Source organism: Physella acuta, unplaced genomic scaffold, assembly GCF_028476545.2.
Source record: "Physella acuta isolate Inbredline_101_S28 unplaced genomic scaffold, ASM2847654v3 ptg001297l, whole genome shotgun sequence".
Lineage (NCBI taxonomy): Eukaryota > Metazoa > Mollusca > Gastropoda > Physidae > Physella > Physella acuta.
Window position 1 is genome coordinate 16546 of NW_026732812.1, and position 27252 is coordinate 43797.

Consider the following 27252-nt stretch of genomic DNA (forward strand, 5'->3'; position numbering starts at 1 on the left):
ATTTGAAAGGTACTTTGATGATACTTTTAATATTAGGAAAGTCTTCCTTGGGCAAATACTTATAAAACCCACCCGCCCTTATTTGAACTTGTCTTTAAGGAGGTCATTTGCTGGGCAACTGACCACATTAACTTCAATGGTATTTACACCCAATGCTACATTTTCCGGTTGTTTTTTAATTTTTTCTCAGCCACATTCAACAAACATTTTTTTTTCTGTGGACAAAAAGATCTCCGAGGGCCGGATGAGAGGACCTTGCGGGCCGCATCCGGCCGGCGGGCCATAGTTTGGAGACCCCTGATTTATAGCAATGTTTATCGTATCTTCTTAATTAAGATTCATGAAAATTATTTTAAAGAGCAATTGCATACTTATACCGTGTAAAACTTTACAATTCTATTACGACCATATATTTGCATGTTATTTTTTTTTCAGCTGGATAACCAGTTCAACACCAGAGTACCGTCTTTAGAGACACAGCTGTCTACTGTTATTAATTTACCTTCACGGGTCAACCAGCTAAACGCCGACCTGACACAGGTAATGTTATTGTATCTATGTGCAAAGATAATTCCAAGGTTTTACATTCCCGTGAGATAAACTGTGAAAAAGCGTTTATAAATTCGATCAATGTATGTTTTCGTTTTTACTTACAAGTGATAAATTATAACTATTTTAGATGGGATCAAGAATATCAGTTCTAGAAAGCCCCCAAGAACCGGCGTATGTGCAGGAGCTGAGGACTGATCTGCATGCTCTTAGCAGAAGAGTATCTGAACTCGAGAGTTCTGTAAGTTTTTAATCAAAGCTTATGTGCGTTATTTGTGTCTAAAACTTATAACAGGCGACCCATTGCGCAAGTTACAAAAGCTTGTCTTTGATCTGAGTCAACCTTATTTTCTTTATTATTTTTCTTATAGTTTCGTGCTATTTTTCTCTAAACAAATGTCATAGGCGTTAACATTAGTATGTTTTTTTTCTAAGCAGCAAGCTACTTCGATTTTGTTCTGATAGTTTGGAGCAGTGTTTCTTTCATGCATCTTTTTGGACAAAATAGTAAAAAAAATTGAGCTAGAAAATATCTGTTTTAATTAGTGTTAATCTCTCCCTTAGGAAAATAAAAGTGAGTCTTCGCCCCCCCCCCCCCCCACACACACACAAAGAAAATATTGTTTAAAAAACACTGGTTTTTATTCCCAAGTTTAGGTATTTGTATTATAAATTATTCGACTGTCATTTAACTATGATTTTTTTTTAAAATTATCTTTCCACTATACTTAAAAATCTAAAAATGTCAGATCAGCGTTGTAAATCTTAGTTCTGTCGACAATATAAAGTATAAAGATATATTCAATTAAATGTAGGGCCTATTTGCATTATATAGGTCTATATATATATATATATATATATATATATATATATATATATATATATATATATATATATATATATATATATATATATATATATGTGTGTGTGTGTGTGTGTGTGTGTGTGTGTGTGTGTATGTGTGTGTATAACGTGACCGCAACTTCAGCACATACATGTTATTGAAATAGTACTTTTATGTTTTATATTGTCAAGGTATTTAACATATTGTAATTTCACAGGTCCACACAGCCAACGAGGAAATAACTCACAGGGTAAGCGTTTTATTGGTACAGCTTACTGTTAACGATTAAAACATTTAACTATTTTGAACTACTAGCCGTCGGTACCCGTTACACGTAAATTATAAGCCTATATATTTTTAAGTTATACTTGTTTGAGAAAAATATTTTATAAACAGCTATTGGTCAAAACGCAATATGCTTACTTTACGTTGAACGATAATAGTGACAAAGCAAAGAAATATCTAAATAGCTAAAAATCCGACACATTAAAAATAACAAAGACCACCAATACCTATTAGAAAAACCAAATTATGTACATTAGTCAACAAAACACCCTATTAAATAATAGTAGGCTGTGTGACGTCACTTTAGATGCTGTGGTTTTTATGACGTTTTTTTGACAGAGGGAGGGGGGGGGGGGTAAAAATCGTCAAAAAGCGTGACGTCGTTTATGGATGACCCTTTATATAATTGTAGGAAAAAAAGTCACAGGAAAAAAAAACACAAAAAAAAAACACAGAAAAAAAGTCACAGGAAAAAAAGTCACAGGAAAAAAAGTCACAGGAAAAAAAGTCACAAATATATATTTGCATATTTGTTAATACTTTTATGTATTAAATATTTAGAGATTGCAAATTAACTTAGGATTAATTAAATGTAATGTAATGTGTGTAGGCTGTATACGCATAGGAATTTTTATAATTCATCTAAAAATATTTATTATGAAGTATGTAGATTGTAATTATTTTAAACTTAAGATTAGTAGCATTTAATAGAATGCTCCAAAGTCCACGTTTTTCATCGTGTTTTTTTTTTTAAATACCAACATTAAATTACCGTAAAATGGCAAGTTCATCTGACTTGCTGTCCTCAACTCATGGCAACAATAGTTATGTTTAGTTCAACCACCTTTACTGCCCACATTTATCATGCTCATTACATAACAAAACTTAGGATCAAAACAGAAAGCCGACAAGGTTCAGAGGCCGTCATTGACGCATAACGTCAACAACACAAAATATGTTCGGACAATGCCTACTGCGGAGAGGCCGACCAGAGAATAGCCTACGGCAAAATGTGCCTAAATCTCTTTTATAATTCACTTTTCTACCGCGTATTTAACTAAATACGTAACAAAAGTTGAGATTGTTGTGTTAATTATCTTAGAGTATTTTTACTTACAATTGTTATGAATCATAATACTTTTAACGTCTATAAATAATTTATGCTATCAAAAAATACAACCCACAACAATAAATATACAAAATTTTACAATTCTTAACAAATTAATAAAAAGATTTCTAAAAAGATTTTTGTGACTTTTTTTCTGTGACTTTATTTCTGTGACTTTTTTTCCGATAAAATTTTTCCAAGGTGACTTTTTTTCTGTGACTTTTTTTCCTAGCAAAAACTGTGACTTTTTTTCTGTGTTTTTTTTTTCCTGTGACTTTTTTTCCGTTTACCCTTTATATAGGCCAACGATTTCCCTACAGTAAATGTTATTTTTATGCAGACCCTCGCGTAATTTAAGTAATAAATTTACATTGCATGATCTGCAAGCAAGAAATAATAAAGTTGTATAAAGAAAGTTAGATTAATAAATTTGTAAAGCCTCATCTTAAACTGGGAAATGGCTTTTGGTGCCACGAAAAGGCTGTCGCACTCCTTGTAAAGGGGAGAGGGAAGGGTCGAAATTGTGTGACAATATGTGGCGAGGTTGGAGTTGCGAGGCTCAAAAGTTGTGTCGTTAAATTATAAACTATTTTTGGGAAAACAAATATAGCATTTAAATGTGCATTATAAAACCTTTTTTGTTGTTAGTAAATTTTAAAACCATATGTCATCAATATACATAATTGTGAACCAGTTCAGTGAATATTCAGGAAGAAATCGATAACAAAAACATAATGATTGTAATTTGACATAAAAGTTGTTTCAAAATTTGTGTAATTAAATGTAAAAAATAGATTATTTGACCTTTTCACGTTTACTAACTAAAACTAAAGCTACAAATACATATTTAAAGTGGATCCACACGTTATATTTATCAATAAGAGGGTTAACAAAATTAATTATAGTGGCAGTTATAATTATTTATTTTAAGCATGTACTCAAATTATTCTTCTTTAGCATTTCAATATAACAAAATGGAAAGATATGTAAATCGATTTATTTTATCATTAATTATTAACGAATGAAAAATGAAATAGTATCAATACCTATACCCAATACTGTTGTCAATTTTTTAGGTTACAGATTTGGAAAACAGTTTCCGTAATCTTCAACAAGTAAGTATCAGAATTTTTCCTCACCTTTCTAATCACACACACACACACACACACACATATATATATATATATATATATATATATATATATATATATATATATATATATATATATATATATATATATATATATATATATATATATATGTATGTATATATATATATATATATATATAGGGCCTGTATATAGGCCTATATATATACACACAAACACACACAAACATATATAATATATTACTATTTATAAATGCATATATATATATATATATATATATATATATATATATATATATATATATATATATATATATATAGGCGTATATATTATATAATGTAATTATTATATAATATAGGCCTATTTATATAGGCCTATATATAAGTCTATTTTCTTAACGTCGACTGTGTATAGTTCAGAATTGCAGCTCAAAATGAACTTTTAATTTTAAAAAATTACGCTTTTTGCGCCCTAAGTTTCGGGCGCATAAAACAAACGCCCCACCCGCCCTCCTGTTACCTTCGCCTAAGTCAATAGCCTATATTTTTAAAACTTTATTTTCAAGCAACTCAACACAAACTATTGTGCAAGCAATCCTTGTGAGCATGGTGGAACTTGCAGTAATACTTTCAATGGCTTTCAGTGTCGATGTCCTACTAATTGGCAAGTAAGTGTACGTGGGATTATGCGAGTGTGGATGTGCATCTGTAAAACTATACGACTAAATATTTTAACCATTACTGAAACATCAAATAGTGCTTGATATTTTACAGTCCTCGCATATTTGACTTAGGCTACATACCTAGTATTAGTTTTTTTTTTAAATACTGATTGTTGTATGCTAGTATGCTGGATTTTTGTTCGATTTTGATAAGAGTAGTAGCTATTACACGTGGGAACTAAGTGGCTATACGGACAAAATTTAAGAAGAAAAAAACATTGAGGAAAAATTGCCGCAATATTGCGTGAATCAAAGTTAGTTGGGTTTGTTTTCTTTGCTTTTTTTTCAATTTTTCTTCAATGATTAAATCTTGAAACAGTTTTACTTACGAGACACTGAAATTAACACACACATTTCATGTTATTATTTTATACGATTTAAAATGAACTTACCTGAAGACCCCCCCCCCCTTTCCGCCAACCATGAACAAAGCTATCATTTAAACTACCCATCAGTGTGGAACTAAGGGACTAAATAGCCCGCAGAAGTTGTACCTGTGTAATTGCTAAGGGGTTCATCCATAAATGACGTCACGCTTTTTTGGACGATTTTTACCTCCCCCCTCCCCTCCGTCACACGTCGTCACAAAAAGCCAGCCCCCCCCCCCCCTAAAATGACGTCACACCTCAACCTACAACCCCCCTCCCCTCAAAATTGCATTTGAATTTTTTTTAAACATCGATATTTTTCAAAATATTGTCTAAACTATTACAATTTATTAAAACATTTATCTAAAACGCGAAATAACGTCAAAAATTCGTTTTCTAACATTGCTTTTTTCATAATGCAAAAATGTGACGTCGCAACATCTGAATCCCCCCCCCCTCCCCCTCATCACACATCGTCACAAAATTACGGACCCCCCCTCCCCCCTACGAGTGTGACGTCATTTATGGATGACCCCTAATCTTTTTTTTTTTTAATGCAAAAAGAGTTTGGATTTCATTTTCAAGAAAGAATTTTTAACAAAGTCCATTTAGGCATACTAAAAAAATAATTATAAAGATCTAGATTCCTAAATGTACATTAGATCTGTTTAATTGTTTTAGGCATACACATTGTTAAAAATAAGCCCAAATTAGCAGACGACAAATTAATTTTAGTCCGTTTATTTTGAGTGACTTAGGCCATATTCTTAAACTAGTAGGCTATTAATTATTAATCTATATATATAATTCTCTTCTTCGAGCCGTTAGAAAACAAGCTGCAAACGCTCTCCCTACCTCCCCACCCCTACATGGTTTTAGTGAGCTGTGTTCACTCTAAATGTTTACAAGCAGAGCCAACGATTTTAAACGTAGGGGGGGGGGGGAGGAGGGGGGAGGGAAGGAAGGGGGGGGGTTATGGTCCTTAACGAGCTACTTATAGTGTTTTAAAGAAATATTTTCAGTGTCAGTGTTGGTACTGTCGAATTCACAAATTATGAATTATTGAAAATTAGAAACAACTAAATAGCGGCGTATGTTATGCCGCGGGCCGGCTCGTATTAATAATTAGTCTACTACTAGAATCGAGTAACTAGCTCTAGATCGATCTAGATCTAAGTACTAATAGTCTAGATTTAAGACTAGATCTATATTCAATATTCCAGTATTAGCCGCAATGATTACCTGTTGGCCGTTGGCTTTTTTAGCACTTGACTTAAGCTGCTTTTTTTAGCATCACATCAGCTTTTCTTGGACCTTAGTAGATTCTAAATAGTAACTTACTTATAACTTAGTACTTAGTTAATTGTTTACTTAGTTACTAATAATAACCAATAGTAGTATTAGTAATACTTAGACTAATATACTATATACTTAACGAGCCGGCCCGCGGCATAACATACGCCGCTATTTAGTTTTGAAAGTTGTTGTTTTTTCTACTTTTCAGTAATTCATAATTTCATTAATTTGTGAATTCGACAGTACCAACGCTGCCACTGAAAATAATTCTTTAAAACACTATAAATAGCTCGTTAAGGACCATACCCCCCCTCTTCCTCCCCCCCCCCCTCCCCCCCTACGTTTAAAATCATTTCAAACTAAATTATCTGCCCCTAATAGTCGTCACTAAACCCGGCTCTGCTTGTAAACATTTAGAGTGAACACAGCTCACTAAGACCATGTAGGGGTGGGGGTGGTAGGGAGCGCGTTTACAGCTTGTTTTCTAGCGGCTCCCAGAAGAGAATTATATATATAGATACTAGTTAATACTATGATAATAATTTATAATCTAATACTAATAAGTTAATAATTTAATTATTATTAATTAATTAACATTTGGAACCAGCTGGATGACCTGGACTTTGCTGACGACCTGGCCCTCCTTTCTCACACACAACAGCAAATGCAGGATAAAACCAACAGGGTTGCAAATTTTTCTACATGCCTGGGCCTGAACATCCAAAGTCAATGCATCAAACAACAACCCTATAACACTGGCAGAAGAAGCCCTAGAAGAAGTGGATAGATTCACCTACCTTGGAAGTATTGTTGATAAGCAGGGTGGGACAGAAGCAGACATAAAAATAAGGACGGGTAAGGCAAGAGCAGTCTTCAACCAACTAAAAAATGTTTGGGGTTCGGGAGATTTAACCCTTGGAATAAAAATCAGGATCTTCAACACACTAGTAAAACCTGTTTTACTCTATGGAGCCGAGACATGGAGAATAACTGCTATAAATAAGAAGAAAATACAATCATTTATAAACGCATGCCTCAGAAAGATCCTGCGAATTCGCTGGCCTAAAACCATCAGAAATGATGTTCTATGGCAACGGACAAATCAACTGCCAGTTGAAGTAGAGATCCTCCAGAGAAAATGGAAATGGATGGGCCACACACTCAGGAAGCCTGTATCCAGCATAACAAGACAGGCCCTCACCTGGAATCCAAAAGGCAGGAGGAAGAGAGGCAGACCAAGAAAGACCTGGAGACGTGACCTGGAAGAAGACACCAAGAAGATTGGATACACCTGGGGACAGTTGGAGAGACTAGCCCTGGACAGAGACGCCTGGAAAGCTCTTGTCAGCGGCCTATGTCCCAGTAGGGACGACAGGCAAACATGACATGAACATGAATACTTAATATAAATTTAAATAAATATAGGACATCAGAATTCATAAGAATATATTATATTCAATATAACTCAGCTCTGTCTACTATATACTCAGTAGATTCTAAAAGTAAATGGTAATACTACTAACTAAAAGTATCTAAATCTATTATAATGTCTGTAGAACTATATGTCAGTATATAATATTAATATAATATATAATATAGGCTCAGTGGCGTCGCTAGGTCAGGTGTCACCCGGTGCGGTATCATGTGGTGTCTCCCCCACTTTTTTTTTCTCTGTAAATTTTGCAATATTTTTGTCTTGGTGTCACCCCTTAATGTTGTCATCCAGTCAGCAACCCCCCCCCCCCCCCCCACCTCGCCACACCTATGATTAGGCAGGCTATAGATGAGATTTTAGATTTATCTATTATCTATCTATGTTGTCCGTAGTTTCAAGAAGTTTTAACTGTTCACATGATAATTTAGGTGCACTCCCCTCTAAGAGGAAAATATCTGAAAGAAACATTGCTTATGATGGTTTAGTTAAGTTTAGATCTACATTGAGAAACTAGATAAATAAAATGTGGCCTAGATCTACATCTATTTTAATCTAAGCATGGTCTATAAAAGACAAACAGTCAAGTAGCCATCATATCAAATTATTATTATTGTTTTGACATTAGGGGGTCATTCATTTAAGATGTCCACACAGGGGGGGGGGGGGGGATAGGGGTCCACATGTTGAATTTAACATTGAAGTGCTTACATTTTAAAAGAAACACCTAATTTGTATCCTGCATGTAAAAAGTGAAATGAAGACAGTTCTGCTATTTAAAAAAACATTGCAACGTGTGAATAAAGTACTGGATATATAACTACACTGGGTCATCCATATCATGAGCGTCATTATAATTTTTAACGATTTTTACCTCCCCTCCCTCCAAAACGTCTCAACTAAAAACAATGACCCAACACCTAAAATGAAATCACACCTCAGTCCACCACACCTCTCAAAACCGTAATTTAAACAAAACAGCATTTTTTTTTCTAAAATATTTACTGCATTGCATTGATTGATTTTTATTGAAATAAAAAAAATTCCTATGTGAGGCAACTGCTTACAATTCAAGTTCTATTATTGCAAAAGGGTGTCGTCACACTTTCTAAAATTGTCCTCCATATAAAAATTTGACTTTTTTGTGAACGTCATATATGGATGACCCCTTATGTGTACCTTGACTACCAAAAATTAATACAACCTTGCCCTGTTAAGCAACTACTAACTAGTCCTACGAGAACCCTTCTTAGAATCTTCTAGATTCAGCACCTACTAGTTACTAGATCTAGAATCTTCTATAGGCTTCTATAAAATTGCAAGTATTTGTTACTGCATGTCATGTTATATTACATATTTTAAAATTTATTTATTCCTAAGGGTGATAGATGTAATGAAGATGTAAACGAATGTGACATTTATACTGGTACCAATCTAGGATGTCACAATGGTGCAACATGCACTAATACACAAGGATCATACAGGTGTGGTAGGCTTAAATTATTTTTTGTATTCGCCTATTGGTTTTTTTTTATTATATAGAATATATTTGTGCAAATAAAAAAAGTAATATTACCCTTTCAACCCTGGGACAGGTAAAATAGGGTTCACATGCTTCTGTGATCTTGGCATATAAAAGGATAGTGCCATCAACAGTATGACCATTCACATTTACTTTCCCTAACATGAGTCAGGTACCCATTAGAGAGGGTTGGACTCAAGGATGTGATCCAATTGCAAGACTTTCAAATCAGCAATCGTGTGCACTACCATATCACTACACCATTCTTATTATATATGTGTATCTTACTTTAAATTAAAAAATGCAATAAACTAAAATAAAATTTTTTTAAAAATCTCATACATTTTTTAAAATCTCATAAATGTAACTGTTTATTTACTAGTTTAAATACATATTATTACAAAGGTTAAGTAAATTTGCTAGGCTATATTATATTTGTTAATGTGACATTAAAAAATACTCTAAAAAAATGTCTTTGAAAGTAATATATTTTTAAAATTAAATCCCTACAGAGGAAATTTTCTTTTTCTTTTCCTAAAGCTGCCAGTGTCGACCTGGTTGGAGTGGCATTCATTGTAATTCACCAAACAATTCATGTGATGGTGCTTCTCATTGGGAGATGTGTGATCATGGAGTCTGCATAAATGACAACAATCAAAATCCTTCTAGAGTAAGATATTTTTTTATACAATTGTTAAAACCTATCTTTTTTATTGGGCATATTTTTATTCTAACATATTTTACTAGTTATTCAATTACTTGTTTGCTAAATAATTTTATTGTTTATTTATAAAACCATTTTCAATTATTTGGCTTTAATTGAATCCTAGACTCACTATAGATGTTTGTGTGAACCTGGGTGGACATCAGATACAACAGTGTCTCCAGCTTGTAACATTGACATTGATGAATGCCGAACAGGAACACATTGCTCAGTCAATCCTCCAGTTCAATGCATTAATACACCTGGTTCATTTGTGTGTGGGTCATGCCCTACAGGTAAGCGCACTTACAGCTTGGTGTTTTCTATCGTCTCCAAGAAGAGAATTATATATATATAGATTTGTAGGCTTGCAGCTTTTAAAATCAGTCTATCAAATGGTTCTATACAGATTTTTCTTCATCATTTTAAGGCATAGGCTTTATTTGCCAATTTGGATACATTTAGGTTTCTTATGGCCTAAGTAGTATGATAGTGTGGGTTTTTAAAATTTTCTATTGCTCTTCTGTTAGACATCTTTTGCCCATGGTTTGAAGCTTTTTTGATAATTAAGGGCCACTTTCTTAATAGTTTCTGCTGAAATATAAATATAGTCATACACTTTGCAAGTAATATTTTGATTCTGAAATTTTATAAATAGTAGAAAATGCAATGACACTGGCCATATGTATTTATTTTTAAAGTGTTCCAAGTGACCCTGAAGTGACTCTTTGCTTTAATTTTACACAGTTAGGGCAAAACTTAAGGTTAGGGTGATACAAGGGTTTGGTTTTGGGTTTAAGTATTGTAGATAGTGATACTGTGGAAAAAAGGTAAGAAAAAAAAATTAATAACAGATTCAAAGTTTAACATTTTAACTAGCACTGTATCTCTTGTTAGTTGTTACGACTGTGGTGGCATACATGGCAATTACGAATGACAGCCATATTAACCTGTGACCATTGGGGAGACAGTATGACGGGCAGATTGGGCGTAAAACCTAGGAAGTTATCAGTAGGGTCTGACCTTTTAATTAGGTGCGACAGAACTGTGGCGACATCCCAAATTTGGCTAGGCTTGGTGGGGGAAGTCAAAGAAGCTAGGGACAGTCGGAACTCAGACACACACGGAGACACTCACTCGGATAGACATGGGGTGTCTCGGTGAGCTAGTGGAGGAAAGCGATGAGATGTCTGTAGACTTAGAATAGGATAGACTGTTAGGGACAGGTAGGGTAGTCAGACTAAGGACTATAGTTGTTGTAGATAGTTGTGTATTTTCTTACTGTGTTCCATGTGGTGGCGGGTTAACATTAGGTGTTGTATTTTGTGACAATAAATAGATATCACTGAGATTGGTGTTTATTTATTCTTATTTCATTATTCTTGTTTACGATTACCTGACTAATTCGAAAAGATTAGAGAAGGGGGTTGTAACACTGTCTTTAATGTGAACATGCAGGTTACCGCGGCAGTGGGTATTCATGTCATGACATAGATGAATGTCAAGATGGTAATAATGGTGGCTGCTCAAGGAATCCTTATGTAGAATGTATAAATACCATTGGATCAAGTACATGTGGAAGTTGTCCAGCAGGTATTTATTTTATGGTTTTAATTAGTTTGCATCTAAAAATATAATTCATTGTCATTAGGTCGATTCCCTCTATAAAATTGATCTTTCTCTCAAAGCAATGTAGCAATTAATTCAATAATGCAAATAGCATTAGTTTAGAATATTTTTACATGGTATACACATTAAACTAGAGGTTCACACTCTAAATCCTTAAAAAAGGAAAAAAAAAGGCAATTTTTGCATACACTAATTTAACTTACCTGTTGTTCAACAGCATAGCTATGAACATGCTAAGTCCTTAAATGAAATTCAAGTAAACATTGTCATTTTTGCCAAAAATTGCTAACAAAATTAATGTATCATAAAATGTCAGTAAAAAAAACCAATTAGGTTCAATAACTATATTTAAAGAACAAAAAAAAAATTATTCAATCAATTCAAACTTTGAGGAAATTTAATTTTACTCTGCCAGGCTAACTGTGCCTTATAAATTAAAGAAAAACCAGACCATCACTATTTATTTATCATTATAATTTTTTAATATCATTATTATTATTATCATTATACTTGAATTATACAAAGCATCATCACTGTACAAGACTGACAATAAGATATGCTTGTCTGCCACTTTTTGGACTAATATATTATCACTTTGTTTTCAATTTAATGGAAAACAACAATGAAGTTAATTGATCTTCCTAAATCATATGTGTGTTCATGGGTGTAAGATACTTTGTTTTGAAAAAAAAGTCATTTATTTTATTTGTTATAATACTGATGCAACCAAACATATCATACAAAAATGTTGGTAACTTTGTTTTCACAATACTGATTTGAATACAAACTTGTAAACTCAGTGGTATGCACCCCGAAGTATATACTTCTAAATGTATACTAAACACAACATATTTCTCAATTCAAATTATTAAAATTACAACAATACTAACTGTGAGTCATTCCAAAAACCTATAGGTTATCTAGGAAATGGAAAGCTCTGCACTGCTTCTTTTTATTGTTCACACAATAATGGTGGATGCCATCATCTTGCAAATTGTATCGAAGGTAACTCATAAACTAATGTTTTCATTGTAACATTGCTACGGCTTTAAAAATAGTGATAAGTAACTGTCTATTTATTGAGTTAAACTAAACAGTAAAATAATAATAGATACTTAAGTGGACAAAGGTTACACTTTTTAAAACCAATAACTTTTTTTAAAAAAAACAGGAGCTAGTGGGAGAATTTGCATTTGTCAGAATGGATATATTGGCAATGGAGAGGGTCCAAATGGTTGCATCCTACAATCAATATATGGGTCCTGTAACTCAAATCCTTGTGCTAATGGAGGAACATGTACTGTAAGCATCAAATTTATTGTATAGAAATTAATTGCCTTTGAAAATGTTAACATTTCAAAACATAGCTGTGTTTTGTATAATTTTGTAATTGTGTCTAATAAACATAACTAGCCTAGCATTCCAAATGTTATTTTGAAGATCAAAACTATATGTGATTGCCTCTGCTAATACTTAGGAAAATCTTTTATTATTGGATCAGCTTACTTATAAAGTATTAAATACACAGACATCATGCTATTATTTATTACCAAATTTGCATTTTATTGTATAACATCTAGCCTGCAGGAACAGGTGTCTTCACTTGCACTTGTCCCAGTGGTTATACAGGGCCAACCTGTACCAGCACTGCCAATGCTTGTAACAGCAACCCGTGTCAGAATGGAGGCACTTGTGTTTCACAAGGAGCTGGATTTATTTGCAACTGTCCTGAAGGTTTTACTGGATTTAGATGTGAAATACTGGAGCAAGGTTGGACCTGTTCACTTTTCATTTGAAATATAATACAAAAAAAAATATAATAAGGAATCAAATTATGTTAAGAAAAAAGTCTATACAGTTATAATCAAAATACAATTTTTAATGCTGTGTTGAATCTACAAGCGATTTTTTCCCCATAAATTTTAAAATTGTATTAGAAAATATTGACAGTTGCTGCTCAGTAGTATAGGCTTATGTCAAGAATGCAAATTTTTACACAATGCAATAGCTTACAGAGTTACAGTATAAAACATTTTTGTTGTTATGCATTTCTGTTTGAAAATTAATGCAGACTATCAATAGATGTTCTATCTGCCTTCTTAGGTTATTCTGGTAAACACAACAGATATCACAACAAAATGTTACCGTACATCTGAGGTTATTTTTGTCACAGTAAAAAAACTGTTGAGTCATAAATGGCCTTAAATTCTGTCATGTATGAGTATCTCTCAGTACTGATTCCTCCTAATAATCTTCACCCACCTCTTTTTGAAATGTAATATGTAAAATTATAGTAATTTGATTACATATTTAGTATACCCATAAGAGGTAAAGAGCTTTTATGTTGTAAAATAATATTTGGTTGCTATGTTACTTATTTTCCTATACATTTAAAAAAAGGAGGACGAAATTCAAAACCTAAAAGTGCATAGCTTAAAAAAAATTTCAATAAATTAAGAAAAGATAAATACATATACATGCGTATAGGATACACATACACACACACACACACACACACACACACACACACACATACATATATATATATATATATATATATATATATATATATATATATATATATATATATATATATATATATATATATATATATATATATATATATATAGGGCCTATATATATATATATATATAGGGCCTATATATATATATATATATATATATATATATATAGGGCCTATATATCTATCTATCTATATATATATATATATATATATATATATATATATATATATATATATATATATATATATATATATATATATATATATATATATATATATAAGCCTATATTTATAAGCATATATATAGGCCTATATTTATAAGCATATATATATATATATAGGCCTATATATACATATATATATATATATATATATATATATATATATATATATATACATATATATATATATATATATATATATATATATATATATATATATATATATATATATATATATATATATATATATATATATATATATATATATATATATATATATATATATATATATAGGCCTATATACATAAGCATATATATAAGCATATATATATCTATGCATAGATTTTTTTTAGCGGCAACCACTGGTAGTAGCACACTATTAAGTATAAGTTTTATATTTTTAGTATGTGGTGGGAGGTTGCTGCAAGAAAGTGGTTTGTTAAGATATCCTGCAACCAACAGTACTTATCCATCATCTGCAGATTGTAAATGGGTTATTTCAACCACATTTGACAAGGTATGGCTAATGTATTTTGCTAAATAATAGAAAAGTGCTATAATAGAAAAAAATGTGCATTTAATTTTATCTACACATTCTTTCATGTTTTTTACTTTCACACCCACTTAAATTGTCTTTAGTCTCCGTGTATCAGAAGATAATCTCATGAAATCATTTACGTAATGAAGTGATAAACATTACAAATTGCTCATTTATATTTCAGATTGTGCAAGTTACATTTACAGAATTCAGTTTAGCACACAATTGTATACATGACTTTCTACAAATAAATGATGGTCCAACAACTACCTCACCATTTATTGATAGGTACTGTGGCCGTCAGCTGCCTGCATCGATTAACAGTACTCAACATGAAATGTCCATTTGGTTCAAATCTGATTATTCTGTAGAACATGATAGTTTTAGCCTCACCTGGACATCAGCACAGCCTGGTAGGTTGGATAAGAATTTTAAATTGCATGCTAAATATAACCACTTTATGGGTGTCTTTATTTTTTAAAGTTGTACTTTAAATGTACACAAACAATTATTTTTCTTTTTCTTTCAGTCTGTGGGGGAACATTCAGTGGCAGTGATCATGGTGCAGTTAATAGTCCCAATTATCCAAACAACTACCCACCTAACAGAAACTGCAGTTGGATTATATCTGTCCAGCCAGGGTATAAGATATCATTCCATTTTGCTTTATTAGACTTGGAACATCATCCTGATTGTGGACATGACTATCTAGAGGTAAATTATCTGCTAGTGGTAATTACTTCATTTTGTAAGCCAACCCCCATACTCCAAATTATTGATTATTTTACTTGTGTTATGAAGTGACAATGGTCACAAATTAATATTTCTATTTTAGATTGATTCATCAGAACAAATTTATTAATTTGAGCTTTATTTCAAGAATGACAGTATGTGAAACTTTGTTATCATTTTTATTACACTTAAGTATAAATGAAAACAGGATCAAGCACTTTCTGCCTAAATTCAATTAAGATTCAAATTGTTATCGATTTTTCAAATATTTGCATAGGCCATTTTCGCCACATCTTCTTTTCATCATCTTTAATTCATTCAAATTTTAAATTTTGGTGCGATTCATTCAAGATGTGAATTGTCCTTAAATAAATTCCTTATTTACTATTTTACCATTTATCCTTATGAAATAAAAATTGTTCTGAAGATATTAAAATTTTAGATAATTTTATAAATTTAAACATTTTTATATAATAAAACAGAATTTACTTTTTTATTTAAAAAACATTTAAAAACCAAATAAAGCTGTATTGTTTATTTTATCACTGCTTTAGGTGACTATGAACATAATTTCAGACATAATTGATAAGACAGATTATTTAAGTTGGGTTAGTGTTAAAATAGGAATGTTTTATTATTATGGTAGATTTAAGTTAATTTTAAATGGGTATGATACTAAATTTAGATTGAGTTTGGGTAAATGTTCTTGAATTTTCAAATGATTAAAAATAGGTTGTTAAGATGTTTAGGTTAACAAAAAAATTAGGAATGCATTTTTTTGCAACAAATCATTTGGTGTATTTGCAATACATGTTAACTAGGTCAAACAAACTTATAGGGATGAATTTCAAACTAATTTTTGCATTTAGTTTGTTACATTTAAAGTCTGTATAGGTGATAAGTTTAAGATCAAGATTCGGATAGAGCTACTATTATTTTGAACTGGAGTTAGAGTTAAAGGGTTGTCTATAATTGACATCACAGTTTGGGAAGGGATAAGGTTAATTTTATGATGAATGGAAAGGGACTGGGGAATAAGAACGTGTCAAGAAATTGGCATTACAAATTAGTTAATTATTCTTGGTCATATAATACTTATATATAAAAATGTTGTCAACCTAGCTATAGCAGTACTCATGTTATTGTGTACACGTACTTACAGACAGATGGACAAGATTGCAAAACTAAGTTTTTCAGATTCAGGGAGGTGTAAAACTTTGATTTTACAAAAATATAGAAAAATTATTAATAATCTTAAACAAGAAGATCTGTCAAGTGTATCAAATGGAAAAGTTATAATATTGTTGGAGCCTAATAGAAATTAACAAATAAGTATACGATTAAAGGTATAGCACTATAAATCTTCAACTTTTCTTGTTCAAGTTGTATTCCATGTTTGCTTTGACATGGATCACTTTCTGTTAAAAAATTTAGTCATAGTCTCATAGATCTCAGTTTGAAAAATTAGTTGTGTGTTTTTACATTCAAATATGTCTCTTCATTTTATTGCAGTCTTTAAATACATTTTTTGTAATTGATTATTGTTATGTAAAGAGAAAATTTTTCTCTATATATGTAAGCATTTTAAAGTTCTACTCATACGGCACATTTTCTGAACTCTGGTTTTGGACAAATATATAAATAAATAAATATGTATGATTATAAATATTCAAACTAGTAAACATTGATCAATTTTAGTAGTATAATGATTCTAACTGTACAACAGATATATGATGGAGTCACAGTTTCTGCACCAGTTTTACAACGACTGTGTGGGAAGCCAACAAGTTTACCACCTCCCATCCAGACAAGCGGTCCAAATGCTTTTGTTAGATTTCATAGTGATCATATTGTACATGGCCATGGATTTTCCATCACATACTTTTCTTTTATTGGTATGTTTTCATTATTGGTCTTTCTATTATCATCAAGATTTTTCTCAAATGAATTATTTTTTCATATTTTTTGTGTGGTGCTGTTCTGCTTTTTACACCACATTGATATGCATGTCTTTTTTTTTTAAAAATAAGACATGTTTTGTTGATTCATTGTAGCTTACCAATTATTAAGCCCCAAGTACTGTTAGCAGTTTAAAGTAAGATATTTATTTACATATTTAGATACAACCTGTGGTGGAACATTCACTAGTGAAACAGGAGTGATAAGCTCACCTGGTTATCCAAGTCATTACCCCCATGGAAAAATGTGTAGTTGGGTCATCAGACGCCCCACAAGCAGCAGGATTTCATTTACTTTTTTAGCTTTTGACTTGCAGACAACAGCAGGTTGCAGTTCTGATTATCTAATGGTTAGTATCTTTTAATTTTCCAAATAGTCTAGTTTCATTTAGAAACATCATATACAGACCTTTATTTTTTTGTTATTATGGTCACCATAAAGTTGGCATATTCAGCTTACCTAAAAAAAATGTTTTTTTGAATTCCTCTAAAAAGAAAAGAGTTTTTAAACCTCTTTAGAATTAAAGTAACATTAGGCTACTATAGTAAGTAAGTAGTATTAGGCAGATTTTATGGAATAATACATTATAATAATAAGAGTAATATAATCAACTGTTTTGCCATAGCATATTTGAAATGGCTCACTGTTTGTTTATCTTTATGAACTATTATTTATATACACTTTTATCAGCTTAGAGATGGTGAGAATTACATGGGTGATTTAATAGCTGTTTACTGTGGCAGCAATCAGCCTGCTGCTGTTCAAACTAATGGCAATGTGGCTTATGTAGAGTTCAGGTCTGATGAAACAAGTTCTGGTGCTGGCTTTAGAATACAATGGACAACTGGTGAGCTTGTTATTTCAAAATATATTTAAAATTGTAATAAATTTCCACTGTGACATATATGGACCGTTTGACAGGTTATGTATATTCTAAATATTCTGTATTATTTGGCACTAAACATTGTCAATTTTTGTGCTCTGAACAGGTTTTTATGTTTCCTCACGCAGCAACAAAATATTTAATTTAGAATTTTATTAATTGGGCATTTGATTAGAACTAATATCAGATGAAATAACATAAACCACATTTTTCCAACTGTTTTCATTTGTTATTCATTAATCTATCTTTAGAAATGAGACTCAATGCTCATTTATTATAAAATACTGAATAGAAAAAAAAGTGCAAAAAAGCAATAAACACACAACTGTGCAGGTGTTTATAGAAAACAGTGGTGACCTCATCATTGAATGTTAATTTATTTATTACTTTCTTCTTCTTCATTCTTAATTGCAATGTTTAACAGGATTCCCACCAACACAATAAAGAATTATCAACATGTTATGTGCCATATGGTCTGTTAACTCAAATTTCAGCTGGCTTTTCTTTCTAAATATTTTAATTCACAGACCTATTCTTTAAGTAATTTGTTTAAAAAATTTATATCATCTCAAAAATATTTTGTATCTTTTTTTCCCATAGAATGTGGTGGTGTATATACAAATAGTTCAGGCAGTATACAGTCTCCTGGATGGCCTGGAGATTATCATGCTAGTGCTGACTGCTCATTTATTATTCAAGCCTCGGATTTACAAAATGTTTTGCTGACATTTGATTCTTTTGATTTAGAAGATCACTGTGATTATGAGTATTTGGAGGTTAATACATTCAATACGTGTCTGATAAAAAATTAAGCTCTTTAATTGGTTTCCTAATTAAATGCATTATATGTATTGTAGAAGCATGCCTACTTGTTGCAAAAATGAGTTGTGGGTTCTGTTGTTAGTCTCATAGAAAAGGACTTTTCTAACAAAAAGAAAATTATCACGTTTTATTTTCTGTTGTCATTGGTAATATTTTTTTCCTCAAAGAATATTTGCACATGATACATTAAGAAATGTTATGAAATCTATATTTCTTAAGGTAGTAGTAGTAGTTCACTTTTCAAACCTAATGGTCCATGATGCAAGTGAAGTAGAGCTCACCTGTTTCTGTGAACTCAGCATATGAAGGGATAGTGTGGTCAGCACTATGCCCAGCCAGCTTTACTTTAGGGACATTCTACTGACTTGAACCCAGATTTGAGCACATGTTTTACCTGTTAGCAGTCTAGCGCTCTACCGCTAGGCCACGCCATCCCCATTGATTTTAATAGACAAAAATTTAAAGCTAATACAAGCAGGCTTCCCGCTAGCTAGTATAAAATTTTGTTTGTAATTAGAACAAGTTGCTTTTTCACAAAGCATTTAAGCAGCCTTGATTAGATTATACTTTTATAGCCTGAAGCAAAAGCTTCTTAACCAAGCACCATTGTCTTTTAACAACACAGAAAACTGGTGACTAGCTTATCTAATAGTCTAGATTCATTCATATAAACTCATATTATTCCTATAGATAAAAAAAAACAACATATAAGCAGCTTTTCTCTACAAAATATTTCATAAAACAGCCCCATCTTACTAATCAGAAATAATTTTTTACATTACAAAATTTAATCATGGTTTTAGTTTATCCATCTAATATACAAAGTTGTTAAATCTAATAATGAGCAACCCTTAATTAGAACTGTTTTATATTTCTCAACTTTATTTTCACTTTTTCAAAATGTTTTATATTTATCAAATCTAATTTTTACAGATACATGATGGCTCCAGTGAAACTGCACCTCTGCTAGGTAGTAGATATTGTGGACAAAATACACCTGTCAATATTAGATCCACTGGAAATGCTTTGTTTGTTAAATTTGTAATAGATGATAGCGTTCAACATGCTGGTTTTCATGCTACTTACAGTATGGTTGATGATGGGGGAGGTAAACATTCAATTTTTTGTTTGTTTTTACTTACTTTATTGCAAAGTTGATAAATAAAAACAAATAATTTAAAATGCTCAGACTAGCTGTTGAGGGGTGGTGTGGCCTAGCGGTAGAATGCTAGACTGTCAAACTGAATGTCTTGAATTTGGATCCTGAGCTCAAGTCTGTAGGAAGTCCCAAGTCCACCCAGCTCAGATGGGTAATTGACTTATGGTATGGAAACAAAGGTGGGTGGGCAGAGTGTTGACCATACTATCCCCTTATATGCTAAGGTCATTGAAACAGATGCACTCGACTTCATCTGCCCCATGTGCCTTGGGCACACATGGGAAAATATGATGATGAAACTTGCTGTTTAGAAAATTCTCTAAAAAATAAATTATATATCAGCTGAATAAACTATTAAAATGTGCATTTTTGGTGTGTGCATAAACGGTTCCCAGTATAATATGCATTTGGAAAAGTGTGAAACAGAAAACATTAAAATGAAAAATGTGCAAATACAAATTGTACCAATAGTAATACACTTTAATTTTGTCATATTTTGTGGAAATATGCTTTATTATGCCACAATGCACATGACAGTGATAGGCTGGGGGGGGGGGGGTTAGAACATTTATCTAAAAACAGATGCTTTGTTCACTCTGAGTTGGAATATTACCACATTACCAAATTACCATGCCACCAGAATCATAGCTTTTGAAACAGGTAAAACTCTGTGAATATTGTTTTTGCAATTACCAGTACAGAGGTGTGGCTAATATTCAGAATGTTCCACCTGTTAGATATTGTTTTTCTATTAGATTGAAAAGCGTAGTTTTATACCAACTCTGATTTCAAAAACTTTCTTTATGCTGTAATATTTTTGCATTTATGATGACAATATATTTAATTCTGATTGTAGACAATATATTTTTGTAAAAACAAATAGTATTAAGCTACTATATTACATACTGAAGTAATTGTGGATGTTTTGACATTTACAATTAAATTTGTTGACATATACATATGTATATTAAGTGAGCGATTATTTACCCTAGTTTGTTTGTCTTAATTAATATTCCAGGAATCATCATGTCAAATTTTGTTTTTTACAAGGATTACAAAACAGATTGTGTTGGTTCATTTTTTTGGTTGTATTGTGTATAGATCTATATTTTTTTTTTTGTTTAGAGTGATAAATTGTTTTGTTTTGTCTGCCTACATTGTGTGTTCTTATTTCTTCAGAGTACTACTTTCAAATTATTTTACATCATAACAAAGCAATGACATACAGCTAGTATGTGTGTGTGTGTGTACATATATATATATATATATATATATATATATATATATATATATATATATATATATATATATATATATATATATATATATATATATATATATTGATGGAAAAAATTTGAACCCCCCCTATGAGATGATCCTGGCTATGCCACTGGCACTCTTATGTCTATAAATGCACAATTTAAGAAAACAAAAATGCCCTTGCACACTTTTTTGTGTGCAGTTTTCCATTGTGCCTTTGCCCATCTTTCTGGTCACCACATAAATAATAACGTGGAAGGAACCAGTATTTCTCTTATGAAGGAAATGTGCATGGTGGCTAGAAATTTCTGGTCACACAATCCTGTAATCTGCTGTTGTTTGTAAAAAGTTTATTGAAGCTATATGTTTAAAAAATCTTAATATGAAAAGAATTCGAACAAATATTAATGTGATAACAATTTCAATAAGAAATTTTACAAAAAATCATTTTATAAACATAGTCTTGGCATAAAATGTTTGTAGGCTACTTTATTTTTTTCTGTCTATTATTTTCAGCATCCATGGGCTGTGGTGGAACTTTAAATAGAAATTCTGGCATTTTTCGGAGTCCTGGGCAAGCAAACCCTTATCCTCGTGGCATCAACTGCACATGGTACATAATGGTTGACCAGGGGCATGTTGTGAGACTTGAATTTCATACATTTAGTTTTGAGTATGGTTATGACACTTGCCGTGACTACATTGAAATTTATGATAATATCACAGCAACAGGACCATCTCTTGGAAGGTTTTTAAATTTATTTATTGTTTCTGTTAAACTATTTGTTTTTGTGCACTTTGTTATTCTAATTATGTTTTATTACACTATTATTTGTTTTAGGGCTTTCTCACGCAATTTTTGTGCTTAAATAGAAATGTAAAAACTAAGCTTGTATCAAATTATCAAATGCTGGTAATATAATAGTATTTCTGCATTATGGTCAACATAAGAATTTCAATTATATACACTGACCATTAAACAGTAAATCTTTATGAATCAAGGGACATGACCCACTGAATTAAATAAAGAGAATATATGAGCATTTATAAACATCTGCCTCAAAAGATCATACTGGCCCAGTACAGTTAATTGAAGAACTATCACACACTTAGAGTACCAGCATAAAAAGTTTGGTCCTTGCAAAATTTATTTTTTTAAAAATTGGTTCTGTTTGTGGTCCATATTTTAGGTGGAGGACAAGCTACCTCTTTCACTATACATGCAAAAAAAAAGTAAGCAGTGTCACTTTGGCACTCAAGAGGTTTTGTTATATTTTAGATAATCATTTTATACATGGTTTAAAAGTTTTCTTGTTTTAATTCAGATTCTGCCGTGAAAGACCTCCTGTGATTACCTCATCTGACAACTATTTAACTGTTGTGATGATTACAGATTCAAGTGTTGCTTATGATGGTTTCTATGCTTCTTTTGTGGCTTTGAATACTAGTACTTGTAAGTGATTTCATTTTAAATTATGTCAGGTTCTGTTACTTTGCCTTAGAATATATAATTAGCTTTTATTTCTACCAATATGAAAGTCAGGTCAGGGCTAGATTTAACAAAAAAGGTCTCTCTGGAGCACCATGTTGAGCTTTTACTCTTTAGAATTACTGACTATACTTTTAAAATAAATATTGCTGTTGAAAGACAATAAGTTTTTTTATCATTGTTCTTAGTTTGTCAGATTAGTTCTTACAGATAATTAAAAGAAAAAAAAATTGTGTTTGAATTTACTAGACTATGCATGCTGTTACACACCCAATAACATGAAGGTATTAAAAAATATATTTCTACATTAATTTTTATTACAGTTGAGGCAACGTATGTTTAAAATATTTTCAGAATTAATGATAACTGAATGAAAAGAGATAGACTACTCAATATTGTTTTTAAAAAGCAGTATGTTTTAATGTATATAGGTTCTTTTCATTATTGACTGCCATCACAATCACAATTGGAAGTGGAGTTATTTTTGTGCATCTGTTGATATTCACATACCCAGTCAGCACACATATATTGGCCCAATATTGGCTAAACATTGGTTACCAATATTGGCTACATCTTGGTGCAACATTGGCTTAACCTTGGCCAAACATTGGTAGTGAAACTCGGCATGATGTTGGCGCAATGTTGGCACAATATTGGCTATATCCCGGCTACATATTGGCCCAACATTGGCTAGATCTTGGCCAAATATTGGCTATATCTTGGCCCAATATTGGCTATATCCCGGCTACATATTGGCCCAACATTGGCTATATCTTGGCCAAATATTGGCTATATCTTGGCCCAATATTGGCTACATCTTGGCAGAATAATGGCAATATCTTGGCCCAATAATGGCTATATCTTGGCCCAATAATGGCTATATCTTGGCTATACCTTGGCTCATTGTGTATTTTATCCTGGCTACATCTTGGCCCAATATTTGCTATATCTTGGCCCAATAATGGCTATATTTTGGCTGTACCTTGGCTCAACCTTTTTTTATATCCTGGCCTAAAATAGGCTCAAATTATGATTTTTTACATACAAAAAGCTCCATTCTCATATCAGTCATAATATTTACAAAGTTAATTTCAAAATGTGAAAGAAACTTTAATCAAAATGTAATAAAGCAGCAATACATTCACAAAAAACTGTTCATCTATTAAAATATGTATTATACAATTCATTCAAATGTAAGAAAACTATAACTATATTATAAAGTACTGATAGAAAATGAATATGTAAATAGTAGTCTAGTAGCTTTCATGTTGACTTTTAATTTTATACAAACAAATTAAAAACAAATATACAAAAATGTTCATATAATGTAACAGCTGTTAAGTACAGTTTAAATTAAACTAATGTAAAAACTTAATTTACTGTACAAGAATACAGAAGCTGTCGTGTACTATGGTAAGTAAAAATAACATTCAAACAAAATAGGCCTACTTAATTTATACATTTAAATAACAGGGGTAATAGTATTTGTTAAAAAATTTCAGCATTTTCACAGATTTACAATGTAGTAAACACTATCACTAAGGCATTTATGTTATTTTGAATAAACTTGTACTTCTATTAAAAAAATGATTTTTTAAAAATACCATTAATGAAGGTAAGCAATTTTGTTTTACTTGGGATTGGGGGGGGGGGGGGGGGGCTGATGCTTAAAATAATCACTCAGCCTCTTTATGATTATGTAGCTGTTTGTTGGGGCCCTCACTTCTTTTTCTCCCCCCTGCACGGTCACCAGACATGGCAAGCCATTCACTTGTCCCCTTTTCCAGTTCTTTTATAGTAGAATTTTTAAAAGATCTTAGTATAGAATCTGAAAAAAAATAGTAAAACTTATCAGCATCTTGCCTTGTCAATTCTTCTGTCCATATATCTGTCATTTACCTCATCTTTGTCTTTCTGTATAGGCAGACAGCTCTAGATATATACAAATAGGCCTATATAATTTTAAGTTATTGGAAGCAAAGAAGCCATTTTCATTTTACCAAAAATTGTCATCTTGAGGTTCCGGAGGTCATTGAATTTCAGTTTTCCTTTTTTGCCTTCAAATGAGTAAAGAGTCGACAATTGAGGACATATTAATTCTTTTAAAACCCTGAACAGACCATGTCGAGCATTTTTACCTCCATAGTTGCTGAGGTAAAGACTCTGTTGAACAAAAAGTATTCAGTTAATACAAAGTATTGAAAGAAATATAATACACTCTAGTTTCTAATTTAACAGTAATTTTGTTATAACATTGCTTACCATCCTCTTCTGTACTGCAGTGTCATTCAGACAACTATCCAGGCTGACCATTTGCTCCACTGTCTCTAAAGGAAAGGTGTACCCTTCTGGCAAGCTCTGGATAGTTTCTGGCATATCCTCCCCCATACCATTTAACTTAGCCTCAAGCCTATCCACTTTTCTATGCAGGCGCCGGATTTCTTCAAGCAGCTCTGCGTTGTTTTCCATAATCTTTTTAAAAAATGGCATCAGCTGATCTGTACTTTGCTGGGTGACTAGAAAATAAATAGTTTATGTCAAATCTTTACTAAATTTTTTTACAAACAAAAGCAAGAATGCTAACAAAGTAATGATTTATTTTTAAAAAATACAATACACTTACAGCCAGAAAAACTAGGGGACGCTGAAAACTGTGCATATGATACAGGGGGTTTTGGAACAGCTTTGGAAGCTTCAGGTGGTTGTGGCAAATATTTTATGGAAGGTATAGGTGACCTTGACCTCCGCCTCACCCGACTCTGCACTGCTTCTTCCTGGCAGGTGATGATTCTGATGATTCAGAATCATCATTGGGACTCCTAATGCAAAATTTTTATTTTCATTATTTATACAAACATAACAAACTTAAATGAGGCTATATATTTAGATCAAGATCTAAATTAGAGATTGTAATATATACCATCTAATTGTTGGCCGTGACTGCCGATGTGGCTCTGATCCTGAGCTCTCAACATCACTCTTATCTAGAGCCTTTCTCTCGAGTGATTTTATTTTTTCATAGGAAACTGTAATGTGATAAAAATGTCTAAATGTTATAATAAAACATTAAAAAACAATAATATAATTGTATTATAATAAGTATATGTTACTTTTAATATTTAAAATTTTTAATATAAGTAATTGTTGGTAATTTAAAAATATATTAATTCTTACCATTGCTGTGCAGAATTTTCTCATATGTAAAAATCTGCCAGCTCTCACATGGCTGCTTGGCATTGCGCACCCATGCATCTCCAGCAGTTGGTGTGCTTGGCCAGTAACATTGGTTTTTGCCAGGCAGCAGCCACACATCTGGCACCACCATCACCATCCTTACATTGTCCTCAACAGTTTCCAGAAGGTGGTACATTCTTTAACTTTAATACAGACTTAAATACATAAACTATACTAATTGCAACAAATATGAATACACAGTATTTACATAAAAATTAAAGCCTTAAATGGATTAGATAAAACAAATTCTAATATTTTTGTTCTTTGTGATTCAGAGGAAGCAGCACATATCTCTTTTTGTATGGTAAGAGAACACATTTCTGTTCAATTTTTGATACATTGAATGTCTCTAATTTACCTGAAAGATTTGACACCTCAAAAATGCTCAATTTTGAGGACAATAATGGATATTGAAAAAAATCATAACATGTTAGAAATCGCTCAACAACAAGTACTGGTTCAGAAGACAAATCCATAATGAGAATGTTTCTAAGCAAAAAGAAAGTGTCTTCAATTTTAACACAGTTGTCTCCATTATCTATGGAAAAAAAGATACCTTTAAAATTAATTTGAGCAAATTGATCACATCTAACTCCATTTGGCAATGGCCCAAGACAATGTTTTTTTTTTGGAAAAGGATAAGGCTTGTCAGTTACAAAATCTTGAGATGAAAATAATCCTTTATCTGAGACTGCTCTTTCCGATAACCTCTTGACAACTTGTTCTAATGGTGTCTGTGGTTTACGAACAAGTTTCTTCAACATACCCAAAAAATTTTCGAATGGAAAAGCACTGAAAGAATCTAGTGGTCCAAAATTCTTAACATCTGCTGCCAAATGTGTGAGCCCATGCACATTATAAACCA

The 27252-nt window shown here is 31.8% G+C and overlaps 2 protein-coding genes across 2 annotated transcripts in view; one reads left to right on the top strand and one right to left on the bottom strand.

Annotated features, from left to right (window-relative positions):
- Window positions 1-679: 679 nt before the first annotated feature.
- Window positions 680-27252, top strand: part of LOC131958173 (cubilin-like) — a 54368-nt gene continuing 27795 nt past the window's right edge. Inside the window, exons 1-21 of the mRNA XM_059323044.1 lie at window positions 680-790; window positions 1611-1643; window positions 3863-3901; window positions 4461-4562; window positions 9093-9196; window positions 9775-9904; window positions 10065-10233; window positions 11396-11530; window positions 12482-12571; window positions 12738-12868; window positions 13147-13336; window positions 14716-14828; window positions 15034-15262; window positions 15379-15563; window positions 17308-17476; window positions 17702-17889; window positions 18231-18387; window positions 19024-19199; window positions 20179-20353; window positions 22181-22412; window positions 22990-23117. Coding sequence (XP_059179027.1) covers window positions 680-790; window positions 1611-1643; window positions 3863-3901; window positions 4461-4562; window positions 9093-9196; window positions 9775-9904; window positions 10065-10233; window positions 11396-11530; window positions 12482-12571; window positions 12738-12868; window positions 13147-13336; window positions 14716-14828; window positions 15034-15262; window positions 15379-15563; window positions 17308-17476; window positions 17702-17889; window positions 18231-18387; window positions 19024-19199; window positions 20179-20353; window positions 22181-22412; window positions 22990-23117 — 2986 coding nt within the window. The remainder of the gene's footprint in view (window positions 791-1610; window positions 1644-3862; window positions 3902-4460; window positions 4563-9092; window positions 9197-9774; window positions 9905-10064; window positions 10234-11395; window positions 11531-12481; window positions 12572-12737; window positions 12869-13146; window positions 13337-14715; window positions 14829-15033; window positions 15263-15378; window positions 15564-17307; window positions 17477-17701; window positions 17890-18230; window positions 18388-19023; window positions 19200-20178; window positions 20354-22180; window positions 22413-22989; window positions 23118-27252) is intronic.
- LOC131958179 (uncharacterized) lies at window positions 26042-26530 on the bottom strand. Its single transcript, XM_059323051.1, has 2 exons — window positions 26328-26530; window positions 26042-26179 (listed from the first exon to the last, which is right to left on the bottom strand). Exons 1-2 carry the CDS (start codon window positions 26521-26523, stop codon window positions 26049-26051), a joined length of 327 nt encoding a protein of 108 aa, XP_059179034.1. The 5' UTR covers window positions 26524-26530; the 3' UTR covers window positions 26042-26048.